General features: G+C 46.0%; 1 protein-coding gene across 1 annotated transcript; it reads left to right on the top strand.

Annotated features, from left to right (window-relative positions):
• The first annotated feature begins 225 nt into the window (after positions 1-225).
• LOC146180054 (uncharacterized) lies at positions 226-25,449 on the top strand. The gene is made up of 5 exons (XM_084579405.1): positions 226-383; positions 8,274-8,400; positions 11,425-11,564; positions 12,578-12,680; positions 24,921-25,449. Exons 1-5 carry the CDS (start codon positions 326-328, stop codon positions 25,312-25,314), a joined length of 822 nt encoding a protein of 273 aa, XP_084435531.1. The 5' UTR covers positions 226-325; the 3' UTR covers positions 25,315-25,449.
• Positions 25,450-27,815: the final 2,366 nt, after the last annotated feature.

Here is a 27,815-nt window from a genome sequence, read left to right as displayed (position 1 = left end):
CTTATGAGACATATAAGAAGTGTTCTTTTTGTAGCCACCGGCGTACTCCGCCCCCCCCCAGAGACATCACTTCATATGTAGCATATCTATGACGAGCTACCGTGGCTAGGTTATCACCTACGTGAGTGGGCGAGCTTTGGACAACGAGAGCTTCCTTTGTTATTTGATAACAATGCATGATGTAGATACATCCCGACGACCCGCATTCCTCACTATCATAGTGGCGACCCATTTAAAGCTTCATGTTAAGCCCCCGTTCACAGTGCCCCTCAGCTACTCGCCAGTGCAGTATCGCGGCAGCCGTCCCTTGAATACATCGCCTGTAATGGCCTCCTGGACGTCCACAGGAGCCGTGTTGGTGCTGCTTGCGGGAATTCAAGCAGGTACAGTGATCTCTTATCCCCGAACTACCGTTTCATTTTGTCCGGAAAGTTTTAAGTGCCTTTTTGGGGGGCCAGTCAGGAGAGGTAATTAGAAAACGCTTCAGCATGCGCTGGATTTAATGGAAACTCCGTCCAGGTGCAATGATTAGCAAAAAGCTCAATTAGTATCCATATCATGGCTGACTAGATCCTGCTGGTAGCAAATGCACTTTTTTTCTATTCAGCAATGTCTTCAGCAATGGCCGTTGATGAACCTCAGGGGGTAAATTTGCGTGCTTTGTGAAGACAACTTGTATGGGGGCATTGGGTGGAAAAAACGAGTTTATTATAAATACTTGGAAGGCGCTAAAGCGCAGAGGGCGGACAGATACGCCTCGTCCAGCCCCTCCCCCCACCAAAAAAAGAATGAGAACGCATAGGCAGAAGGGTTACAGGGGAGATAATAAGGGATCAAACAAATTGCAAGCAAGGGCAGGAAGTTGATTACACACTCAACTACTTATATTTGTATTAATTATGTGACATAGTATATCACAGTCTTATCAGTCATTAAAGTGAAATTACATGAATGGTAGGAGAAAAGGAATGCCTTTTTCAATGTGCTATCACCGCTGGCCACCTTGAGTTCGCTAGCTTCAGTATAACTGCCACCAGAATTTGCTTGTAGTCGCAGCTATTTTTAGGACGTAATAACTTGAAACGCAAGCGATCGGCACAACTACGAATGATATATTTGAACAGGGGATTCCTGTGGGGTTGTGGCAGGAAGACGGATACGAATAGATCTGGATTCCAGTGGAAACGTTTGTTAAATCACAAAACCCGAGATGGAATTTACAAAAAATAATTGAAGTAAACATTGAGAATGTGTGAGAAAACGCCTGGAGTACGCTGATATCTCTGCTAAACAAACCTACATCATTTTAACAGCTCGCCGCGACGTCACACCTTCGACTCAGGTTATACTCCGCTAACCTTACGATGGTTAGGCGCGACGTAATTAATCAATGTACCACGATAAAAGACTACTTGAAAAGTTTACGAGAATAGAAGACCGGGATGGAAACTATTCCCTTTCAAAAAAGTGCTACCACATTTATCTATTTTGTAAACCATGCTAGCACTACTAGACTAGCTGCTCACGTCAGGCGGAAGCCTCTGTGAGCTTATACATTTCCACCGCAGGAGAGGTAGCAAGTTGTATTATTTGGCGGCAACGCTTCTGAAGAAACGCACTTGGAATTATATGATAGCGGTAGTTTAGTTCGTGCTCAAGTATTGCGTAACTCATAGTTTATTCCACACAAACGAATGCTCAGTGCATCTGTGCTTTCTGTGAACAAAGTGCTTATTCAGCTTCCTATAATGACCCCGATGAATTTCTACTCGTTGCTCTCGCTGAGAAAGGGCAAAACGCACATGTGATGGGCAACATTTACAAAAAAAAAAGCGGGGCTGCTTTTCGATAAAAAACAAATCCACTAGTGTATGCGACCTCGTGACAAGACTATGTAATGACGACTGTTATTCCATGCATCCGTACCCTAACCGCTTCTTTTACTAATGAGAAAACATTTCTCGGAGCATCAGGGACGTGACCAGAGGCTGCTATCATCACATCCTGTCATCAGGGCGTTACCGCACAAACTGACACTCATCACCTCCAGGAATCGAACCACAATTCCAGAGAGAACTATACTATCGCCGTTTTATTTTTAAAAATACACTATCGCTGCAGCATATCACGCCTCATGTAAAAGGGTAACACAACTTCGCGCTGCGCAGTGACCAAAGTAGTCTTAATGAGGTTCCCTCTGCACAGCTCCTCAGTTATTCAAGATAAACACGTCATACTTATAAGCATTCTGGCCAAGTTCGGTCAAGGCTCTGTAGTATCGGCCGGCTCCACCAGGCGGTGTGATAAATTTGCAATGCATTCTTTTTACGGAGCATAACCAGATTTAAGTGATCTTTTGAATGTTTCTAAATTTCGATTCTACTCGGGGGATGAGAAGCCCCTCAAAACTTTAGACCCGCTCAATATGACGTGCGCCACATGCGTGCTGATTCTTTTGGCACATACAAATTTATTAGTTAGTCGGGGCCCACTTTTGTAAGGCGTACTTGGAACGCTTGGCTGAAAAAGTGGCAAACGGACAACTCCCGTCCTCCGGCACACCTTTATGACACTTTCAATATTGAGTAATTGGATCACAGGTTTCAAGTTTCGTCATCAACAGCGCCATGATTTCCGTTTAAGGGGGATTGAGGCACATATGGATATTTTAATAAGCAGATGAACGGCGCGAGCTATTGGCTTTGCTCATTGGATCGGGCAGGTACAAGTATATTGAAGAGAAGTCGAGCCACGAACAGGCCGCAATAATATGACACCTGTATCGAGACTCTTAAGTGTGGCTCTGGTATACACGATTTTACAAAGGGATGAAGGGTGCTGTCATATTGGGGAGTTGGGCTGCTCAAGTAGCACAGGAAATCGTTGACTTCTCCCCTTAAGAGCCCAGTCATACCGGTTTCCCCAAGGGGCGTAAAATGGTGTACAGCTTCAGCATAAAACAATGTACACATCCCGTCAGGTAAAATGCCCCATCTTTCACTCCTTTATGACTTTTGTTGGAGTTATTGTTCCATTGTCTATGATTATTAAGAGCGTTATCTCCTTTGTTCGAAGAACTCTCGTCCGGTGTTTGTGAGCGCTGATATGGCGCCTCTCATGGGCCACATCGTAGCCTCTTCTTATTGTGTTCAGTGAGAACGTCTGTCTAGAGGTTATCATCCACAATAGCACTGCCCAAGAGGCATCCAATAACACTGCACACGTTAGGAAAAACGCCTACTGTAAGAGCTCCAAGGAGTAAGAAAATTTATGCACCGTCAGAGGTAGCACACTGCTAGAAAATATCGCCCAGAGTTTGGTTAAACAATGAAACGAGATTTTTCTAGAGAGGACGAGAAAAGGGACAAATTCATTTAAAAAGAGGGCTTTAGGGCCTCTAGGCTTCAATAAAGTCGCTCTCAGCTGCAACCCTCCCTACGGTCATATCCCTGATCGTCCATTTCGTTCTCTTCTGATGAAGGGAAGAACAATCAGCAGTTGCCCATAGTTGTTGAAATACGAGTGGAGATGAGCGTTACGCAGGCACAAAGTTAATATATTAAAGTTATGAAGACGAAAGTTTGGAAGAAGGACACTCGCTCCTAGTCTCCTCCATCTTACGCTATAACCTTCGGTAAAACGGCGCACACATGAGCTGAATTAAACCAAGAATAGATTATCGAGACACCGTATTGAGTCTCTCAAGTAAAAAACGGGAGTTGGGTGTGCCTGCGTCTAGCACACCTGTACCTGATAGAATCACTCTACGCGTTTTTTTTTAGAACTGGTTTCGCAAACACGTTCCCTTGGCTCAGCCTCATGTCGCATCTGAACTACACCTGCCGTTGTTATTTACAGGGATATACTGTAACATTTGCGACTGAATAGCATTCTAAACATGTTTAAGTTGTGCCTTAGGAGTTACTGAAAAGAACAGGGAACGCCTGCAGGTATACAATGGCACTAGAGGATTTTGGCAGCTGTTATAATTAGACGCATGGACTGATAAGTGCATATATCTGCTTTCGTGCTTTGTGCAGCAATGAGCCGTGACATACTTTGCAACACAGCTAGTCCCGTAATATCATGAGTTTGTTAAGTCCACCATTCTCATACTGTGCATAAAACATGAGGCAATATACAGTTTCTTACATACACGTGACATTACGCACTGCTGCACGTTAATAATGAAACATGTTAGTGAACATTAGCTGCAGATGAAATTGCTAAAGTGAATTACGCATGAACAGGCACAAGGAGCACATCCCTTCATCAGAAGTGATGCAGTGACACAAGGAATCCAGCGCGGGGAAGTGCGCTAATGTGTAGAGTTGAAGCTGGTGCAAACTCCAATTTTTTGCATGGTGCCATGCAATATAGCAGAAAACTAAACGCTCCACTCTCCGCTTGTTTTAGAACAAGCTAGTGGTCACTGCACTGGTTGTGTGACAAAGGGGTGGCGCGGTTTTTAGTGAACACGTCGACATATGCTCCTGGTTGTTATCGTACTTTTATTCGCAAGGTGGTTAAAAAGAAAGTTATCGTTGGAAGAAAGTTGTGTGCTCTTTCTTTCTCTTTCGCCGGTAATTGTGATTTGTGCTAATCCTTTTGGTCGCTACGAGTTCAGCCATGCCGGCATGCCATGAACTTTTGAATTTGAAGGCTTCTTTCTGGTTTGTTGAAGTGCACTTTTTTCATGATTTGTTTTGGCCCTACACTTAATGTTTTGGGCGGCTCACTTGTCTGTCTCTATAGCTAACGCTAAGAGATTTTATACGGACCTACAATGACTTTTAGACCGCACCCCATCATCAGACGTTGTTTTTCTCATAGGAGACTGGGATGCTAAAGTAGGGAGGGAAGAAATATCCGGAATTACAGGCAAGTTCGGTCTTGGTGAGCCAATTGAAGCTGGGCAGAGGCTCGTAGAGTTTTGTCAAGAAAACAACCTGACCATAGCGAATACTCATTTTCAACAGCACAAGAGGCGCCTGTACACATGGACTTCACCGGACGGTCTGTACAGGAATCAGATCGATTATATTATTTGCCGGCAGAGATGGAGAAGCGCTATACTAGCAGTAAAAACAAGGCCTGGGGCCGATTGTGGCACCGATCATCAGCTTCTTGTTGCCAAGATTAAGCTTCGATTGAGGAAAATGCAGAAAACTAGAAGGCCTTTCAGGTATAATCTGGATCAAGTTCCATTAGAATATGCTGCGGAAGTAAGGAATGGATTTCAAGAATTGCATCTAAAAGACAAAGAGCCCGAAGAGATGTGGACTGATGTTCGGGATATAATACAAGAAGTTGCTACTAAGGTAGTTCCAAAGCAAGAGAAATGCAAGAAAGAAAACTGGTTATCTGAAGAGGCTTTGCAAATAGCTGAGGAAAGGAGGATGGCAAAAGTTATGGGGGAAAGAGAAAGATACAAGGTTCTCAATGCGGATTTTCAGACAATAGCAAGGAGAGATAAGAATGCCTTCCTGAACATACAGTGCCAAGCAGTTGAGGACAACAGCCAATTAAGGAACACAAGAGCTCTGTATAAGACAATCAAAGATATCAAAGGAAGCTTCTGTGCTAAGCTGGGCGTGATAAAGGACAAACGAGGCAAGGACCTCACTGAAGCCGAAGAGATAAAGAAGAGGTGGCAGGAATGCACAGAAGAACTGTATAAAAAGGACCCGAATGTGCAAACCCAACATAAGACGGTTGTGATCACTGATCTCGAGCCGGGCATCCTGAAGAGTGAAGTTGAATGGGCCATAGCCAGCCTTGCTAAGAACAAAGCTAGCAGAATTGATGGCATTCCAGCTGAGTTGCTTCAAAGCCTCAACCATGATGCTGTTAACATTCTGCATACATTATGTCAGAAGATTTGGACAACCCTGCATTGGCCACAAGATTGGAGGAGGTCAGTTTACATCCCCATTCCAAAGAAAGGCAGTGCCAAAGATTGTTCCAACTACCGCACGATCGCGCTTATTTCGCATGCTAGCAAGGTGATGTTGAAAATCCTGCAAGGTAGGCTGCAGCAGTATGTGGATCGGGAGCTTCCGGACGTGCAAGCTGGGTTTTGCAAGGGCAGAGGAACTAGAGACCAAGTTGCCGACCTTCGCTGGATCATGGAAAAAGCAAGAGAGTTCCAGAAACCCATCTACTTCTGCTTTATTGATTATGCGAAAGCGTTTGACTGCGTAGATCACAGCAGATTGTGGCAAGCTCTCCAAGAGATGGGAGTTCCAATTCACCTCATCTGTCTCCTCAGGAACCTGTACGAAGGGCAAGAGGCCACAGTCCGAACTGGGCATGGTCTTACTGATTGGTTTTCGATTGAGAAATGAGTGAGGCAAGGCAGCATACTGTCGCCTTGCCTATTTAACCTATATGTAGAGTGCATCATGAGGAAGGCCGGTCGGGATGAGTCTTCAGCTGGAGTGAAGATTGCTGGAAAACGTATCAACAACCTTAGATATGCGGATGATACCACTTTAATGGCAGAAAGTGAAGCGGAACTCAAGAGACTTCTGATGCGCGTACAAGAAGAGACTGAGAAGTTTGGGCTTAAACTGAACATTAAAACGACAAAGATCATGGCGTCTTGCCCTATCAAGTCCTGGAGCATCAAGGGACAAGAAGGGGAAGCGGTGACAGATTTTCTCTTCTTGGGCTCCAAGATTACCTCGGAAGGAGACTGCAGCCATGAAATTAGGAGACGCCTGGCTTCTGGGAAAGAGAGCAATGGTTAGCCTTGACCGCCTAGTAAAGAGCAGAGACATTAGTCTGCCAACCAAGATCCGTCTTTCCAGTTGTGATGTATGGATGCGAGAGTTGGACTGTGAAAAAGGCTGACCGCCGAAGAATTGACACGTTTGAATTGTGGTGCTGGCGAAGACTCTTGAGAGTTCCTTGGACTGCCAGAAGATCAAATCAGTCAATATTGTCGACCATAAACCCTGACTGCTCATTGGAGGGTCAAATTCTAAAGTTAAAGCTCAGCTACTTTGGTCATCTGATGAGAAGAGAGGAGTCGCTGGAGAAAGATTTGATGTTGGGAAAGGTTGCTGCTCATTGGAGGGTCAAATTCTAAAGTTAAAGCTCAGCTACTTTGGTCATCTGATGAGAAGAGAGGAGTCGCTGGAGAAAGATTTGATGTTGGGAAAGGTTGAGGGTCGCCGGAGAAGGGGTAGGCAGCGAACGCGATGGTTAGATGGCATCCTCCAGGCACTGCAGATGAAGTTATGTGATGTTAGGAAGATAGTGAGAGACCGGAAAGCGTGGCGTGACATGGTCCATAGGGTCACGAAGAGTCGGACACGACTGAACTGAACTGAACTGGTATCATCGTTGGGACTACGCACCGGGGTAAATATTTCGTGTTATTCCGACGTCTGTGAGGCTGCTTTAATTTCGGCCAGCGTGTGTGTGCAGTGCTTGATATCGGGGTTAGACACTGGTGGTGAAGCTAGTGGCGGAGGGGGAAGAAGTTGGTTCATGTTACTGAGTAAAGAGTATGGAAGATAGACGAAACCTTCATTTGCCCCCACGAACTAACACAGTTAAGCACCCATTTTGATCCTCGAGAACCTGTAATTGCATTGACATGATTATGATCGCTGTTTCTTTCGCAGTGCAAGCTTTTCCTAACCGTCAATTAAGTATTATTTTGCAGTCTGGACAAGCGTAGGTTAAGGATGGCTCTCTCCAGTCACGGTTTGTGACCAAATGATCATTTCCTTGTCCACAGTATTCCACGAAGCACGACACTTAAATGCGCTTGCATTGAATCCAGATTTACTAATTAATAAAGACTGCTCAGTATCTTGCCTACAAAAACTAAACTAAATTAAAAAATACTGTTAAGGCGCATCTGTTTTGAATCACTTATTATTGAGATTTGCTTCAGTTATCACTGATGATTGTTTTGCAGTATATTCAGTACTTTTTGTATAAGCGCCAATCAATGTTCTGTTAAGTTTCTTGATAATCTGTTCGTCAAGACACATTATTTGTTTCTATGCTTTATTGTATTCCAGTATCTCCAGTGAGAATATTCATTCGCAGAGTGCCTACATTTAAGCGCATATTTTAAGTACAACAACACTGTTTAACCTGAGTTTTTAATCTTAGCGTGTAGGTACCACGGACGGAAGTGCTCGTGAAGACTGCTGCTAAAGCCATCGCTTGGATCAGCAGGCCTAAATAGTTCTTGTATTTCTTTAGTGATGATAAAATTAGTGTGTTATATTTGTTGAAATTTTAATTTGCAGTGGCTTGCGACAGACAGTGCAACTTCACTAAGGCCACTACATGCTACTGGAACCTGGCTCTCGCTCATGGAGTCGAGGTCTTTAAGCCGGAGCACAGTGTGGACTTCCTTCACAACATCTGTACCACGTAAGTTGAACTACATCAAGCTGAAAATGAAGTGCGACAATGAAGCGCTTTTGTTTCTGTTTTGGGTTTCCTCTGCTCCTTTGAAGGCTACATTTTCCTGTGATTTGTGAAACTTAAGATTGTAGACGCCAATTTAAAGAAAACACAACAGCCATTTCGCCTCCTGTACCCCAGCCTTGTTCACAGCAAAAACGAGAAGCGGAAACAGAGGCACAAGTTTAAGTATGCTTGAAAATGAGCACAGGGGGCGTGCGCAAGCTTTATTACAGATTTCCACAGTTTAGGTTCAAGGTGAGACTGGTCGTTTCTATCGTCAGTGCCCCACCGCGATGGGAAAGGGGTTAGGGAGCCCGGCTGCTGTGCCCAAGGATGCGGGATTGTATCCTGAAATCGGAGACCGCTTTTGTATGGACGCCAAAAGAAAGGCGCCCGTGTGCTGTGCGATGCCGGTGCATGTTAAAGGAAAACAGGTAGTCGAAATTTTCGGAGCACTCCACTACAGCTTCCCGCATAGCCTGAGTCGCTTTGGTGATGTTAAACACCATAAAGCAGCTAAATCTTTTTTATCATCAAATATGCCATGTGAAGGTGACGAGGGAACGTCGCTTGTGTTTTTTCGCCTGTCTCTGCAATGTAAAGTTTTATGATTAACTCAGACCAGAGAAGGTTTCACGCAGCTTTCGATTTAATGAGGTTTGTCGGGCGCTTTCATTCTTGTTAAACCTCAGTGGGCCCAGATGCGCCGAAGGAAAGGAAAAACCACCTTTTGCAAGAGCGCTGTTTTATTCTCGGAACGTTAGTCACCCTTTATCGAAAAAACAACGCGGTGGTTTTGCAGTCCTCTATCGTTCGTAGCTTCGCAGCTTGGACAAATTAAAAGCGTGATTCCTGGCAGGCTTTCACTGCGAAAGCTTTAGTAATGCCATGTCTGAATCATCAGAGCCATGAAAAACTACGAACATGCCTTTTTCAGTGGATAGTAACCAGGTGACAGACAGCGAGACTCTAGAACCTCGAACAGACTAGAAAAATGACGAGCGCCCCTCTGCCAGGTGACGATTTGCAGGTGACATGACCGAGAACTGATAGGTCGGAGTTGGAACGCCGTGCTATCGTGTTTGAATTTGCGGTTATATAATGAAAACGCGCTGGGAAGTCGGCTTTTGTAAAATTTAATTCTGTTCGTTGCGAAGAAACGTAACCTAAAATTCAGATATCATTTAGCGTAAGTATAATTTTGCCTCTAGTTGGGGCGTATTGTACAGCTATTGACAAAATGTTGCGAGATGCTGGAGCACCGTTTTGAAACTACGTTGCCGTCACAAGGCGGCGATATGATAGCGTCGAGATTACGCGGGGTTATGACTAGGCGCTTGCGCGTCCTGTACACGCCAACTTGCTAACCTGATGGCTCGTATCGCTTGAGACTACTTTTTCCGTGTTGGCCGCTTTTCGCCGCACGCGGCCGTCATTCGCCATTTGTAGTATGCCTCGATGTTGCCCACGCGCCGCTTTGAACGGCGGCGCGCGGGCAACATTGAGGCACCTTAGCCATATGGCCGCCGTACTCGGCTCACGGCCCGGCGACTGCAATCACGCAAACATTCATAGCGCACATCGCGTTTAATCTTTTTAAGGAAATAAAGAATTGTATTTATTTTCGCTATAGTGATATTTAACCTCTTCCCTGAGAGTGGAGCCGGGTTTTGAAAGTAGTCCGGTGTAGTATGATATCAGTCTGCTTTGTAGTCGATTAGAGTTACGATAAGGAAAAAAAAACAGCTCTTTATTCTCGCCTTAGAAAACAGGCTAAAACGCGATAAACGCCGTGAAAGCACCCGTTATCGCCGGCGCCGGGCCACGCCTGCGGCTACGCTCAGAAAAAGCATCTGCCCATGCGAAACGAGCTATCAGGCTGGCAAGCGGATACGCATAGGATGCGCATGCGCCTAATCCTCACCCAGCGTAACCTCGACGCTATGGTATCACCGCCTAGTGACGCCAACGCAGTTTTAAAATGGTGCTCTGGCATCTCGAAAACTTTTGTCCATGACTGTACAGAACTGCATTTCTGACAGAGGCGAGGGAGGCCTGTAAAGCAGTGATGACCGCTGCAAGTTGCTTTCACGTGATGGTTGCAAGTCCGGTAATAACAATTGAAGAGTATAGGAGTCTACTAAGGAAACTTTTATTGGGCTGACTTGACTTGGGCCCACAAAAGAACTAAGCTATTCGGCGGCGATGATAACAGCGAACCTGCTTTGCGGTCGTCGAATTGCAAATACCCGTTGCATTCAGCACTGCTCAACCTAATGTAGGCGTCGAAACATCTATATAAACCAGCCGAGAGATAATGGAAAAGTCCGGATTAATAACGATGCAGTTGTATTCGCCGGCGATCCTTACAGACTAATCTTGCAGCACCCAGCGCTACAAAGGAAGTAGTCAAGGTGCTTTTCCCGATAACGGGCAGGAATAAACAAATAATGCAAAATCGGTCCGTGCACTACAATAGCCGTGATAAGGCCGTACACTTTCAGCTTAATTGGTTCGTGGTCAAATTTCGTTCTAGTAGCAGAACTGTGACCCCACCGTGCAAAATTGAAAACATCAATTAATGGCGTACAGTTTACTCTAGTTCGAAAGAATAAATTACAAAATATTATTTTTCGTTTGCATGCGTAGTTTGTGAGTTAAGTGGTGTATTAATTTGCACTGATTGTGAATATTGCACGTATATGCAAATGCGCCGAGCGTGGAATGATAGCCGTGTGTCAAGCACAGCTTTCCAAAAAGCTGAGCCAGCCAGTTGAAATCAGCAAAGCGGAGGCATGATTAAAACATAATTACTTTGCACTCAGATATAGGCGGTATATGTTTTTTAAGTGAAAGGCAGAGCGAAAATAAACAAAAAATACAGCAAGTCTACAAGTGAATAACACTCTGGGCGAAACAAAAGGAATTCGCTCAGAGATGTTCGACACTAGAGTTGAAGCTCATTTGTTCCTGTCTCTCTTACTGCAGCGAACAGGACCTGCCAGAGGTTTCTGAATGCAGCGGTTTCTACGACGGCTGCGGCAAAGAAGAGAAAGAGTGGTTCAGAGACCAAGAGAACGGCTACAGATTGATGCAGAAAAGAATGACAGATGCCATCATGTGCAAAGGTTAGTGCACCAGAAGTTTACTCAGAAGTGAAGTCATCTTCACTGAGAAAAATAGTCATCTCTATTAATGTGCTTGCTTATCTAGACAACAAAGCGATAGTCTCTAAAATGTGTTATATATTACACTTTGCTTTACACATTTAATATTGTACGGTTCGTTTTGACAGTCAGAAGAAATTAGACCTTTTTAGCGTTAGTGGTTCCCTGAAAATAGTGTATATTTTGAAAAAAAGAAACTATACAGAGCGGCAGCGAGCAGTGGATGACATAGGAATATTCAAAGGTGAAAATATAATACAAGAGCTTCCATTTTTTTTTTTTTCAGCACGACTTCAAGTTGATATATTGTCTTAAATTGAGACCGTTGGAGCATTCGAAATCTGATTACTTAGATTTCTGTGAATGCTGTGTAGCTTTTCTTCCAGCCGTATTGAGTAATTACTAACGAGTAATAAACATCACTGCGCTAGAAATATGACGTTGGTATTTCCAGGAAAACGTTCTGCGCAGGTTCCATACATTCACTTGTTAACACTTCACCGGAAGGCCAGAGGTAGCTAGCCGTTTTGCTGACTAAGTTGCGCCTGCACCCTTACACAAATTGTTTTATTTAAGGTGGTCTCATAAAGTTTGCAGTGGATGCTGAAAATATTCGTGCATATAACATAGCCGGTTTGTAATTGAAGACAAACGACAGCTCATATGCAAGCATGGCTGATATTTGCTCATGGGCCCGACCGCACCTACATGGAGCCTTTCTACTAGCACACTTTCTTTCGCTTTTAAGACCTCTACTTGTTACACCTCGAGAGCGAGCTACGAAACTAAAATCTTCAGCTTCAAACACTGTGCAACTTGATTCACGCTGATACTCTGAATGCCTTATGACGTGCGCTGTGTGTCCCGAATGCATGCGACGAATCTGTTCATTTTAAGTGATCAAACTTTGCTCCTTGAATCGCAGTTGTCTCTACTGCGGCAATATATTTCTCTTATTTTCTTACCTTGAACAGAAGCACGGCAGCTGATTATTTGCATCAACACGACGGCACTGGAGAACTGTGAGGTGGCGTTTGCCGCCGAGTACTCTACCGAAAACGCCCGGCACAACGACATGTAAGTCGATATTCCGTTGAGAAGGTTCCAACTTTTTGAAATTATCGCTAACTTGGAAGCACTTGTGTGATTCCAGAACAGCTTGTCGTTGTAGCTTGCTCAGAGATAAGCGCTCAGGCTGCAGCCGACGTGCAGGTAAGCACGCTGTTTGCAATATATGACCCTTAACCCGCAGCCTGCTGCAAACCGAAGCTCTGTCGTGAGCAGAGACCGCAGTCATATGGTATTTTTTAGCATGCTTGTAATTCTGCCGAATACAAAAGGCTACCAACCTTAAAGCCACGTCATCGAAAGCACTTGGTTCGACTATAATACGATTCACAAGCTGCTGGCAGCACTACGAAAAATAAGGGCGACATAGGCCAATGAGGGTGGTGAGCACTGCGTGACTGCGCTTGTAATCTTCTGTGCCGTCGTCAGCGATAGGCGCGTAGCATCACAGTCATGCAATACGTGCTATCGTTATTGGCCTATATCGCTCTTACCTTTCGTATTCCTGCAAACAGCTTGTGAATCAGAGTATATATTCGTCGCGCTTTACAAATTCTCTGTTCACAACCGGGCGTTCAAAGCGACATTTAGAAAAAGTTAACTAGTTTTTGACGATCAGCTGTTCAAGTAGGTGGCATTAAAGAAAACAGTGGGTATCTTACGTGACTTCTAAAAGCACTGAACTGTATCAAGGTCTTAAGAATGCTTGAAACTTTCAAAATCTTGGTGAATCTTTGCTGAGAAACTCTGTATATACATCTGCATGCTGCTCAAGTCTGTATACGCAAATTGGAGGCATATACCAGGAGGTCAAGGAAAAAAGTACATGCACGCGAACCAGGATTCGCACAGTGGCGCCATTAACTATTTAGAGCTCAAGTGTCTCTTAAGTGTCTTGCAATTGTTTTTCTCTGCTTTACTAAAGGGAAATAAGCAGATCAATGCAATTTAAAATAAAATATATGCATGCAAAATTTTTTTTTGAGTTCAGGGCAGGATCCGCACCGAAGATGTGCGCAAGCCTGAGCGTTGCTATGCTGTCCACGAGATGTGTCAGCGGCATTCCACGAGTGACAGATACTGCGTCTTCCCTTTTCTATAAACTGATTACAAAACACCTGTAACTTTGATGCGTTCAACGAAACGCTGGTTGTGTTCGACAGAGGGCCCGCAAAGTATAGTATGCAGCACCAACGCTCAGGTTTTCGCATTCCTGCACTTAAGCTTCTGCAGGGCTCTCAAACTTTTCAGGCTGATTTTGGTTCATTAACCTTCTTTACAAGCTTTCTAACCATTCCCACTCATTTTTTTGTACCAAACCAGACCCTTTCCCACTCATTCACGATCAAACATTTCAAATGTATCGCCATCTGAAGTTAGGCCTACATCACCGGAAGTCGAGTAGCGCGTGACCCCCTTTGGACTTCGACATCCCTGCCTTTCCTCCTTATCTTCCTTCTCGTCCTAGCCTCCCGGCTATTCCTTCTCATTGACTTAACTGGTTCTCATTGCGCGTACGGCCCACCCCTCACGTTATCATGGTTCTCACGTCTGATTGATTCAAAAGATGAATTCCACACAAAAGCAGCGAACACTCTATAGAAACCCTGGATATAAAGTCTTGCGCAGTGAATAATTTGCAGTACATAATAAAATTTAGTGGCTAGAAACAGATTTTACAGGCGGTCGCTCAAGCAAAAAAATAGATGTCTATTCCACACCAGCATATTCAGCAGGCATCGATCTCCACATTCCAAACCATAGACCGCGACTCTTAGACCGGTTGATTCGAACACCTGACACTGAACCGGAGCCCTTTGTTAAGCGATAAATCTCATCAATGCTTCGCAATTGTAAACGCAGAAAAATGCGATGTCATCTGCATAAGCTAAAACCTTCAGTTTGTGACCCATAATACGAAAACCACTAACTGTTTTGCTTGCTGTTCATGACACTTATACAAAGCGGTTCCAAGTATAGAGCGAACAAGAGCGGGTACAGTGGTCATCCTTGTTTAACAGAGGGCTCGATAGCGACATGTTGTGATAGACAGCCATTTACAATCGATAGTGCAGGCCATTCTTTGCAACAAAGGCGTATTTCAGTAGAAACAATTTAACCAAGATTGGCATGAACCAAGAGAGAAAAGAGGACGGAATCAGACACACTATCAAACGCCTTTGCCAGGTCAATTGGTCAACTGCTCGTGAGCGTCACTGTAATATTGCAAAACGGTATGCGCCACATGTAGAGTAGACTATATTGACTACCTCTCAAGCCACATGTTTGACGAGGTCCAATGAAAGTAGACATTACAATTGTAGCCGATTTAAGAGGATTTCAGCGAAAAACCCGTAATCAACCTTTGAAAGCGTGATAGGCCTGTAGTCGTCCACAAATTGGTGTTTGTTTTTATCTTACGTTTTTGGTAATAAGGCAATATGGCTTTTGATAAAAGATTGAGGAATAGACCCGACATTAATACTAGTCTCAAAAATTTGTAGTAGGACGCGGGAGAGAGCAGATATCATACACATACAATTACATACGATTGCTCAATGTATTGTAAAGTACACCTGATCAGGACCCAGAGTTTTGGAAAGCGGAAAATGGTCAATTGCAATTTTCACTTCAGTTAAGAGGAACGGAGAACGTATCGCCTTACATCCATCCTCAGAAAGCGGCTTAATCATAGAAACAAGGCTGTCTACATGAACGTAATCAGCATTACTTGTAGTGGCAAAAAAAGAGGTGTATTGATTTGCAACTCAGTTACTATTGCATCAGAATTAGTGAGCAAGGCTCCACTACAAAAGAATTCAGACTCGTTTGGCAGCCGCATGACGACGCTCATCAAGCAATTCCTGTCTAGTTGGCTCCTCAGACTGCAAATAAGGATTGCTACGGGACAGCACACGGGCCGCCCGAAAGCGCTCCACGTCGAGCTTTTGAAGGTGGCATTTCACAATACCGATTTCTCCTGTGTGTAAGCCAGGAGCCTCACATTCAAGCTTTTCAAATTACGAACGCTCTGCAGCAGCCATTTTTCTTCGCGGTTTTTGAAGTAAGACCAGACTGAAAAAATCTCTAAAGCTATGTCCCGAAATTGTTGCTTAAACGATTTCCAAGCCGCAAATGAATTTCAAATGCAAAGGCTTCCCAGTTAACAGCAAAACATTAAGGTTATACAGCGTCCACTGCGGCTGAAATTTTGGACGGGAACTTCCCCAATCCGCGCAGTGACCATGCAATGATGAAGAAAGAAATCTGCCTGTGGTTGCATGAAATGTGCCGTTTAAGAAGGTCTGCGGGGATGTAAATGCGATCAAAGCTTGAATGTGAAGCTGCTCTAATATATGTGAATGTGAATGACAGTCTAGTATCAATTAAACCTGCGTTTGCAGTGATACATGATGAAATACAAGGGCTCCTACCAGCATTTTTACCAGGCACAGTATGGTCATGTGGGACGCATTATCAGTTAAAGTCACCGATCAATACCAGATACGATCGCAATCAAGAAAATGAGCAATATCATTTAAAAAAGCCTATCTTGCCTGATTATTTGAAGCATCAGTTCAGTTCACAATGATAAACCGCCACGATTAACCATGCAGCCCAAACTCAAAACATAAGACGCTCTTCTTTGTCAACCTGGTGCATGTAGTCAGAAACAGACGGAATCTTTTTAAAGAACAGAAAGAAACCCACAGAAAGCATTACCTAGAGAGACATGCAGACATTTAAATTTGTTAAAAAAGGCCACAGGGCTGTCTCCATGCCCAGTGCACTTTATTTCTTAGTCTCCTGAACTACGATGATGCCTAGTCGACAGCCCGAAAACAGCGGACGCAGCTGTAGCTGTTTCTGCCTAAGCCGGAGGCAACACCCGTAGAGAGTTGCAACAATCAGGTGCTGAACGCTCGCCATGGTGACCAAATTGCAATTATGTCAAGTATCCGCGATGTCTGGTGCCAACGTGGCAAGTGCTCTACCCTTGAACTGGCACCCTTTCTAATCGACTTGAAGTGGCGAGGAGATTTCTCCTCCTTCGACTTCCCGTGGAGGGAATTGTGTTGTGTTGGAGGCAGAACTCTCTGCATGCCACGCTTGGAGGCCACACTTGAACATGGCACATCCAAACTGCACTTGACGTCCCTACAAGGCTGGCAGCTAGCTTCCTTGTGGGTGCATCAGACAGTGGCATTAAGAATGTCAGCAACGTAGACACTCGGCACCGGAGCCACAGCAGCACATTTGTCTTTTGCCTCGCGCACAGCACATGCACGTGCACCAGACGCCTAGTCCGTTAGGCTCTGGCACACATCTGCTGACCGCGGGATCGTGAAACGCACATAATTCTCCTAGTACCCTGAAGATGATAGCAGCGATGACAATGACGCTGCCGTTAGTGATAATGATAATAATGACGGTAGCGATAATGGCGGCGGTGCATTTATTCGACAATGACAATGAGAGCAAACGTGATGCACTGTGTGCAGCAGCAACGCTATGGCATTTGCATTTTTGCTGTATATATTCCACAGTGCTCTCGGAATTTGTTTTGATGCTTGAACGTGCCCAAGCCTTGGTACGTTTCTCTCCTACGTACGATGAAGTGCGCTGTATCTCCGTCGCTATAGTGTCGCGCCTACTGAGATTGTTTAGTTTGCAGGTTGTCATCTTCGCCAGTAGACACTTGCTCTCTTATTCTTTTTTTGCTTTATTCCGTTTATGATCATTGCAGTAAGTCTTTCTAATCCATGAGAATTAGAAGACTCATTAACACAAAAAATGTGCGGCTGAAAACTTAAGCTCGGCCGTTAAGAGCATGACGCGATACCAAAAATTGTAGCTATCAGCGACTTTTGATAATCCTTCTTCACGTTTCATAACTTTGCTACTGTAGCATAGCCGCGGCCGATAGGCCACGGCAAGAACGGAACGCGCGTACTCGCTTGGGAATGACGCATTTAAGACACGGCGTTTATTGCAACAGAGGGTGGTTATATATAATCCAGGGGCGAGAGAGAATGGAAAGGGACCCCCCCCCCCCCATGGCGAGATAGCAAGAAAACTTCACGCTTGCGCAGTGTGTGACCCGCACTTGACACAGCACTGTGACACAACACTTCTCCTCCTAAAATCGGTCAACTGGTTTCCTCGTCCGCGTCGAGCGTCGTAGGACTTGAGTGGGTTCGCTTGACGCTACTGCCCCGGATGACGGAAGTGACGGGAAGGCGCCGTCAGCACGGTGATCCCCAACTGCAGGCGGCGAAGCAGATTCTTGGAGTCTCACATACAGCTGTGATGCGGATTCCTCTGGCCTGAATGTAGCACCGTCCAGGCGCGCGTCTTCCGCAGTGTTGGGTGACTATGTTTCTGTATGCCGAAGACGTACCTGGTCCACGTGCAGCCGGACAATTGCTCCAGGCGTTTCTACTGTAACCATTCTGGTCTCAGGCGTATATGGCACATCACCTGGTATCCATTTTTCTCCTGTTCCGAATTTTGCGAACGTGCACATGACTCTTTAGTTGGGGCAGCCACTCCTGGCTATCCAATGGTGCGTCTCCGCTACCCTTCGGGAAACACGTATCCAGGCGCGATCTAATCTGGTATCCTAGAAGCATCTCTGATGGAGACTTCCCGCTCTTCTGGGACGTCCTTCTGTAATTGATGAGTAGGCGCATAAGTTTGTGCTCCAATTTGCCTGCCTCCAACTTTCGGAGACCACCTTTCACCGTTCGGACAGCTCTTTCGGCAGCCCCATTAGACTGCGGGTGGAAGGGGGTGGTCCTAACGTGCGACATGTTGTTGTTCTCGACAAATGTTGCAAATTGACGACTAGTGAATTGTGTTTCGTTATCGGAAACTCTCGTTCTGGGCACTCTAAATCGGCTGAATATGTCTCGCAAACAGTGGATTGTAGCTGTCGTGGTTGCTTGCTTCAGAGGGAACGCTTCTATCCATATGGTGTGCGAATCCATTAGCACAAGCACCCTCTTGCCTTCTATCGGCCCGGCAAAATACACATGGATGCGTGACCATTTCTCAAACGTTTGTGGCCAGCTAGCTGGTGGAGCGGCTGGCGGCATGGGCAAGTTGTCGATGCAATTTATGCACTGAGCCGGCATTTCCTCAATCTCTCGGTCTAAGCCTGGCCACCGAAACAACGATCATGCAAAAGATTTCATCGGCGAAGACCCTTGGTGGGTTTAATGCAGCAGTTGCAGCAATCGTTTTCGCGCACCGGCAGGTATAACCACTCGATGGCCCCAATAAATTAACCCATGTGCCAGGCAGAGCTCAAGTCGCCGGTGAAAAAATGCCGCCAGGCACGGCTCAAGGCCTTTCGAGCTTCTAGGCCAACTTTGTAGCACGTAATGCTTGACGCGATCTAGGATCGAGTCGATGGCTGTAAGGTCTTTAAGCTCTCGTGTCGTGATTGTGCCTTCGTCCAGGCTGTCCAAAGACAACACGTGCTCTTGCAGCTTTTGGGGCTCGATGCTAGGACCGAGTGGTTACAGCGGAAGCCTGCTGAGGGCGTCCGAGTTCAACAGTTGCCTTCCGGGAGTGTACTGAAGTTTGTAACGATATCCTCCGAGATAGAGTGCCCAACGTGAGTGCAGGCTGTAGCCATAGAGGGTGTCGGGCGGTCGGCCCTTAGCAATCCGAGGAGAGACTGGTGGTCTGTAACCAAGTTGAATTCACGGCCCAAAAGATAGTCTCTGAATCTCGTGACCCCAGGCAAGCGCCTCTCGCTCCAGCTGTGAGTAATTCCGCTCAGCTTTCGTGAGAGTCCTTGAACGGAATCCGATCGGCCTGTTGACGCTACCTACTGTGTGAAACAGTACTGCGCCAATGCCGTGTGGGGAAGCGTCGCATTCTAGTTTCAGCTCCTTTAACGGGTCAAAATGGGCAAGCACTTCGGCATCCTTGGCATTGACGAACGCAGTTTCCTGGGTGTGGTTCCACAGCCATCGCGCATTCTTTTCTAGTAACTGGTATAATGGGGACAACATGGTAGACAGGTTCGGCAGAAACCTTGCATAAAATGTTAGCATTCCGACAAAAGAACGCAGCTCGCTCACGTTACGAGGGCTTGGTGCTTTCATGATAGCTTCCACGTTCTTTTCCGTCGGGTGAAGACCGAGACGATAGTAATGGTGTCCAAGATAAGAAACCGATAGCTGGCTGAGATTGCATTTGTCGTATCGCAGCTTTACTCCGTGCTCTCGAAATCGCTGCAACACTGTTTTCAGCCGAGATCCGTTGTCTGCCGCCTTTTCAGACACCAACACGTCATCTAAGTATGCCTGCACTCCAGACAAGCCCACCAGAATGGTATCCATCTTCCTTTGAAATATAGCAGGAGCAGATGAAAAGCCGAACGGCACCTGTTGTAACAGAAGAGCCCTTTGTGCGTATTAATCACACATAGCTTGCGTGAAGCTTCGTCTAGCGGCACCTGGTTGTAGGCATCTTTAAGGTCAAGTGTACTAAAAACTTCACCACCGCTCAACGACGCTAACAGGTCTTCAATCACCGGAAGGGGATACTGCTCAAGTGCACAAGCCTGATTCAAAGTGGCCTTAAAATCCCCGCAAATCCGGACTGTGCCATCTTTTTTAAGCACTGGTACAATGGGGGTCGCCCAGTCTGAATATTTTACGGGCGATATTATGCCTAGTGTCACTAGCCGATCCAACGCTTTTGCCATTCTGTCTCTAACGCTCTTAATCTCTAACCTCTTAATTTTTGTGCCTCTATAGTCCTGCATATGTTCATTAATATAGCGACATTACACGGTTATGTTAACGATAAATCAAGGATTTACAGAGCTCCGCTTTAAATCAGCCGCGTTTCCCAAAGGTCCTGGAAGGTTATACTCTCGCCTCACCCTCCCAGAAGATGTGATACACTTGGGTTAACAGCGCCTGCCACTGAGAACATGTCATTTGATCCCTTGACGTCCCACAACTGGTAGAGCATATAGGACACGGCCATGCGACCTGCCAGCTACCGCCAGCAGTCCTCATCATGCCCATTGCTTTTTACGCACAACGCCGAAAGCGAATTTTCCGGGGAAAGGTCTTTAGCACCTTCGTGCTAAACGCGCCCTGATTTGGTAACGCCGAGGTGAAGAGAAAGCGAGCTGAAGTGAAGAAAATACCCTCCTTATTTTTGCGGAGGCGAGGGAAAAACATATCGAGAGATTACGAACGCCTACGTGTATGAAGGCGAGAGCTCGCCTCACCGCGAACGCCGATTCCCACCCTTTCTCCTGTGGTGCGCGCCACAACGCTGCCGGCAGCGTCATGCTCTCTTCGTGCTCCACTCACAACGCGTATTGCAACCCTCATCTGCAAAACGCCAACTGACCTAGGCCTCGTGGTGTAGTGAGCGGTTAGGGCACACCACCGGAGGCACATACGTCGGTTCGAATCGCTGTCGCTATCTACGAAATGGATGCGAATAGGGAAGCAAAATGGCACGACACCACCAGGAATGCTATGCGAACAAAGGATGCGTCACAAAATTTAATGCTAAGGAGGTCATAGATTGCGCCACGTGGAGGGCCTTTGGTTATGCTTTGAGAGCAAACGGCGCACAAGACGGGACAAGAAGGAGAATGGTCCGAGCTTTTTGTGTCGGCTGTGCATGCCGGTTATCCCACTCGCCACTTCTTTAGCTCGGTAACAGCTGGCGCAGTTGCTGAGGCAACTTTGACACGAGCGAGCAGCGACGGATGAGGAGCGAGGAAGGACGGGATATTGTGAAGAACATGTGATAATTTGATAAAAGACGAAGAAAACCACGTTTGGAGAAAGAAGAAGAGGAAAACGTGAAGGCTGGCTCGAGGAGCGCTCTGGCACTCCCGGGCCCGACCACCGATCCGAGTTTATTGGACGACAGGAGAACAGGACAGGGTACGGCCGGCAGGCCCCTCGTTTTAAATCTAATAACGAACCATATATTAAGCACCCGAACCATACCCCTTAGGTCTGGATCCCCGGGTCAGGCCTGGCAGAAGACGCACCGCTCCGAGCTCCTTGGACAGCCGATCGGCTCCGCTGCTCGCCTGTTCTCCCCTGCCCGTGCCTTGCGCTCCTCGAGCCAACCTTCACGTTTTCCTCTTCTTCTTTCTCCAAACGTGGTTTTCTTCGTCTCTTATCAAATTATCACATGTTCTTTACAGATATCAGGCATTTATTGGGCCTCACTTCGACATACTAGGACGTCATATACGTTTGCCCAATTACCACAATTAATGAGAAGAAGGTGTGCAACACAGTCAGCACAAAAGGAAGACAGACAACTACAAACGTGCAGTTGTCGCCGTCTTTCTTCCTTTTCTGTTGCCTGTGTCGCGCATCTTTTTTTGAGACGATGAACCAACTAGCCCCCTAGGGTGCATTCCCACAAATAATTCGAAGCGTGATGTCACATCCACTGACATGACTTTTGATATAGCCATTTCCGGCGACATGTTCTGCCTTACTTGAGTGATATAAAGTTTCCGCCCTAATAGAACGAAAAGGGATAAGTGAAACATGGTCTCCAATTAAAGGTGACGGGTACAAGAGAGGGAAACGTGCGCAAGGTGCCTCACAATGATTGGGGAACTCGTCAATGTTACCGTGTCGTGCAATTTTATCCTTTACAACAGCTGCTTCAACCGGGGAAAACACTCATAATAATGCATATCATGTCCGATGAATTGCTTCGAATATGGGTAAGTTCGACAGCAATAATGTGCCCATTCGGCCTATAAGCAGATGGCGCTAGCAATCGGCACCATTGGCGTGTAGCAAAACTCCACATTGGCACATTATCCGAAACGATTAGCGTCCGGCGTGGTACCCAGAATAACAGATAAGTCAGTAAATCATTAGATAGGTTGAGATTAGATGAACAAAACGGTAACCAGATGGTCATAGGAAATGTTTCTTCAATCGCATAAGTTTTCGGGATGTGCAATTCTAGACGGAGCATTGCAAACATGCATTGACGCGGCATCTGGCGAACACAGCGTGGTCTGGATGCTGTCCTTTCTTTGATACTAAGTCCATCTCCTTTACTCGCTCTTTCAGATGTATTTTTAACAAACCAGGCAGTCACTAAAGGATCGACTGACGCAACTCCTTAGAATGACACAGCTCCTGAGGCTTTATGAGACGCAAAAATGTTGTATGGATGAATGTTATCTCCCAAGGGCTGTTGCTAGTTGAGCATATCACCTTTGCCCCATTGGGGCTTCTTTTCCACATTTGCACATGCCCTAGTACAATTTCACCTTGAAATTTGCACTTGAGTGCCTTGGGTATTGTCTTTCACGACTGGCGTCGCCATGGAGACCTCTGTGTGGCATGCATTCCGCAGTTAAGCATGACGGCAAGATAAATTATGGTGGCGGCAGTCGAACATTTGTGAAGCCAGAAGGCGAAAAGAAGCCTTGTGCCGCACGGTGATATAAAATGGCAATACATAAGTGCCTCTGGTGAATGAATACCACTATAATAGGCGTGCTGATATTTGAAGCGTACCTCCAAACTGCTGCGTTCATAGTAAACGTACTCTGAGATCGCATTAGGCCGGTCTCTTGGTAATGGCAAGGTTTGCTTTTATTTATGATGTTTAACGACCCAAAGCGACTCAGGGTATAGAGGAACCTTCGCGGACGGCTCCGGATATTTATACTACCTGGGGCTCTTTAGCATGCGCTGACATCGCACAGCATACGGGGTCCTTGCTTTTCGCTTCCAGCCAAAAGCAGCTATCGCGGCAAGGGATTCGATTCCGCATGCGTGGGCACAGCAGTCCAGCATCCTAATACTGCACCACAGTGATGTAGCTTATTAAGAGAAGGTTGATCTGTTGTAAATGATAAGCCACGCACTTTAGCTTCAATAAAAAAAAAATGAAAATTAATTTCATGATAGACAGGCATGTCTAGAAAGATAACACGCATTAAGGCAGCATTGCCTTCAGCAGACGCGCGGCAATGGATCAGGTTGAGCCTGTTCGTTTGAGTTTAGCATTGCTGAAACTCGTGCATCGAACAGGACAGGAGGCCGCATCTTCCTTTTTTTTTGTCCTCTGCACAATTCTCATTTTTGGGTGGTGATGGTCACGCGATGCCGAAGCGTGGAAGGTGCGTCACGGGAAAGTGAGTGGCCGGACATGCTTAATAGCGAAGTAAGGATAGGCAAGAGCAAAGGGTGCCTTTAGCGCAGTTCCGTGAGCTTCGACATGGCGGTCTGTGACAGCAAATGGCGCGGCAGTGCAGTTTTGCTTAAAGTCACTGACTTGAAGTGTCTTTAGTTTAGCTTCGCTCCGTTAAGCAGTGGCGATACCGCTAACGTTAGCGGCCTTGAGTACGTGTATAAATTAAACTTCGATCAAAGAAAATTGGGTATGGGGTGCAGGGGAGTCGAACACATGATCATTGGATCCCAAATCAGACCCAACAACCCAAAAAGATGCACGTACGTTCGAAAAACTTAGTTAAAGCAGGTATTTATCAGCGGCGGTCCCGTATAACGTGGTTAACATGCAAATGCACACAAATGAGAATATGAGATTGCAGATGCGTAACTTAAGAGATCTGTGTTTAAGGTAGGAAAACTGCATGTAAGGGAAATGAATTGGAGAACAGGCAGAGCCTAGCAAAATTGTATAGCATTTCCGTGTTCTGAAATTGGCGTTGCGTTGTTTCGCCTGGGCAAGTAAACCTGTTTCCTACCCACTACCTCCCCCAAGCAATATCTCGGAGGCAACACGCAAACACCGAAGTGGGTACTTTCGCTCGTTATAACCAGGCTTAAATAGGGTTAAACCTCACCCATTTCATCATTTTATCTGTGAGTGCCATCTCTATTTAAAGTGACGGAATGTTATGAGTCAGAGGTATTTCATGTTCGCCATCAGGTTCACCGCCTGTCCATTGGATATTTGTTATAGTTGGCTTGGTTAAGGGTGAGAGCTAAAGCAATTTCATGCTTAAGAACCAGAATATTTTAGGAACATGCCTGTCAATTCGCTCATTGACTACATTAAGTCTAAATGATTTTTAGAGCAGCACCAACAGGTTATGGCAGTGTATCAATGAAGGAAAAATCTGTTGTGTTGCTCCTGCTTCTGAGTGTAATGAACAGCTGCATTACTGCCCGCATAATCGAATGTGCTCCATATACCTAACACCAAAATATTGTGTCATCCGTTTCACTATTCCTGTCGTTACAGAGCTGCGAAGAAGCTGAGCAAGTGCTTTGACTATTCGCTCAAGACGTGCACTCAGAAGAAGATGACAGCTGTCGAGGAGTACCTAAAAGATATCGCCAAAGGTGTCACAGAGCTGTACACATACAAGGAGCCGTTGACAACTCCAGTCCCTCATTCATCGACTACTCAGGCTTCCACCACCACTGAGTCTCCGGCTTCAACTACTGCGGGACCCACATCTCACGAGCCCACGACTGAGGGATCCACAACTCACGAGCCCACGTCTGAGCGACCATCAACTCAGTCTCCGACACAGGCTCCGACGACCCCGACACCGCCTAGTGCCGCCCCCAGCATGCACGCAGTGGGCGCATTTAGCTTCATCGCTTTCGCTTTGTTAGCACGTGGTGCGTAGGGACTCTAATGGGTTTAGCGGGAACTTTGGCTTGGACTGCCACAGATCCTTGCGAATATTATGTCCATCTGCAAACTATCATTGTTGTGAGTTGAAAGGTTTATTTTCACACAATAAAACTGGAAGTACAAATGACACGATTGTATTTATGTCGCAGTGAAGTTCCGTGGTTGGATCGTTTTGCCTTGTGCATCAGGGCTGCGCCGTTAGAGAGGGTATACGTGTGGCAGTGGAGGTTTCTTGCCCCAGAGGCGCCCCGTGACTGACAGTATCGAGCGAAAACTTGCGTACAGGAGTTTGCGAGAAGAATAACTGAATATTTATATACACAGCAAACATTTACAACATGTACAACAAAGATACAAGGTGGAACTGGCTAACAGGGAGATATTCCCACCTCGATATAGCCGAAGATCTAGAACATCTAAACCTGGCCTAGAACTCCGGAATAGGCCCGTGGTTGCGGTTTTACACCCCCTGACTGTAGAGTCCTAATTTTGACAACGTCCAGTCAACACAAACGTCAACCTGATTTGTTCGTTCGACGTACCGCTCCCACTTCAACCTTAACAGGACTAAATTCTCGCCCCCAAAATAAGCACACTCAGAAAATCATCAAATTGCTTACAAAAGAATGTCAACGGGAGAGAAAGCCAAGGTGATTTGGCTGCCGAATCACGCGTCCCCTCTCTCAGCGGTAGAAAAAAAAGGAAAAGCAAACCTACTAGGGTCACATCCTTTCTACAATCCACTGTACACCTTGCCGTTGCAACGTCAGAGTCAATGAGTACAATTGCTACCCCTGACCGACAACCGCCGTCTCTCACCCCTCGCCTTCCTTGGCCTGCCATGTTCGCTACCTGACTTAGCAGGGCAAAAAAATGATAAAAAGAGCGGTCAGTGGTCTGGCCATCGCTCGCCTGTCGCCATGGGAGCACCGGTGCTTGCCACCGGACTCCATCAGGCGCTTGCGTGAATGGGCTTCTTACCTGCAACTGCGGGGTCCAGAAGGCGCGCGCAAGCTGGTATGCGCAATGCCGTCTGTATATCCCAGTTCGGGGACTCACTGACTGTCTTTCAGCTAGTAATGCTCGTTTTCCTAAACGGCTTTGCGTCTTCGCCTGCCGCCTCGCGGCGCCCTCCTGTCTGTGCACCGCCTGCGTCCTTTCATGCTACAAGACTGACAAGAGGCGCTGGGCTCCTGGCCATATCCTTTCCCCGACTTTCCGCACTAATGCGTTGGGCCCGTTGGCCCCTTACAGTCGCTTTTATTGCGAAAGCAATAAAAAAGCAAGAGAAGAAGAAGAACGCTCGGTCACCCGCAGCTAGTGCTTTCGCTCAATACTTGGTTCAGCAGCGTTGGACCCTTGTAATTTTTTTCAATGTCCCCCAGTGTGTTTTTAGCTTTTGGCAGAATGCCTACAAGCATCACTTCTGAAAACAAGCGCACGCGAGCGCTACATTGTACATGGCTTCAACTCAACCTTGTTGTTTTAATTTCCTATTGCCCTTCTATGTATAAATTTAACCCCTGTTTAGAGCAGCTAGACCAAGAGTAAAGTTCAAGTGTTAAGAGTATGTAGTAGAGTATGGTTGCGAGAAAGGGTGGATGCAGCGGAGGAAGGAAGTGGGCTTGAAATGCTCCCCCAAAATGCTGCAACTAAAAGTGCCTCAGGGGACAAACGCTTCCCGCACGTTTGGCACAAGCGCGCTGCGCGACACGATCCCGATACGCTTAGATTGCGAACCACTGACATTAACTGTGGAAAAATTTTAACTTAATCATTATAGTGTCATGCACCTTATGCAGTGGTTTTAGTTTTCGCGAAGAAGTTGTAAGTGATCCCTCTACCCCGGAAAATCTCTAAGACTGACTAATCAATTAACGTCCCTTACCCCATTGAAGATGGCAACATACGTAATTTCATAAAATGTTTAGTTTACCAACACACTTATTGATCTCAAAATAACGAAGTTAGCGTTCGTTAAAAGGCGCCGTAAAAGGGCTGCAGTACAGGGTCTTACTTTGTGGGATAGCTCCTCATTTTCAGTTATGGGGTGACCTCGAAAAAGTGCCTTTCCGCAAGTCTAGAGGTAACGAAATTGCTGCGAGTGACGTTTGTATATATATCGGCAACATAAAAAGGATGAGTATTCACCAATGTCATGGGCTTGTCTTGATCAAAAGAGGAAACCTATAGGATTTTGTAAGTCATTTGAGAGAATGGTTTTAGTTTACTTACCTGGAACAGGCGCTTTTTTCCCTCCAGAAGCCCGGACTGGAAGCGCAAAGGCTGAAGTGTGCGAATTTGTATTGACAGCTGGCATTAGAATGCGGGATTCCAGTTGAATACAGGACTGCGTTTGCCAGCCAGGTCGTTGAGCTAGCGACTGGTGATACGTTTTCTTCTCGCTTCTTTATTATCTGGTTAATAATGAGCAGTAGAACTGCAGTTAAGGTGTCCTAGAGCATAATGACACTAAGTATTTGTGAACTCAAA

This window comes from Amblyomma maculatum, chromosome 9 (genome assembly GCF_055883805.1).
Source record: "Amblyomma maculatum isolate TAMU_Amacu chromosome 9, ASM5588380v1, whole genome shotgun sequence".
Lineage (NCBI taxonomy): Eukaryota > Metazoa > Arthropoda > Arachnida > Ixodida > Ixodidae > Amblyomma > Amblyomma maculatum.
This window is presented reverse-complemented; position numbering and strand designations above follow the sequence as displayed.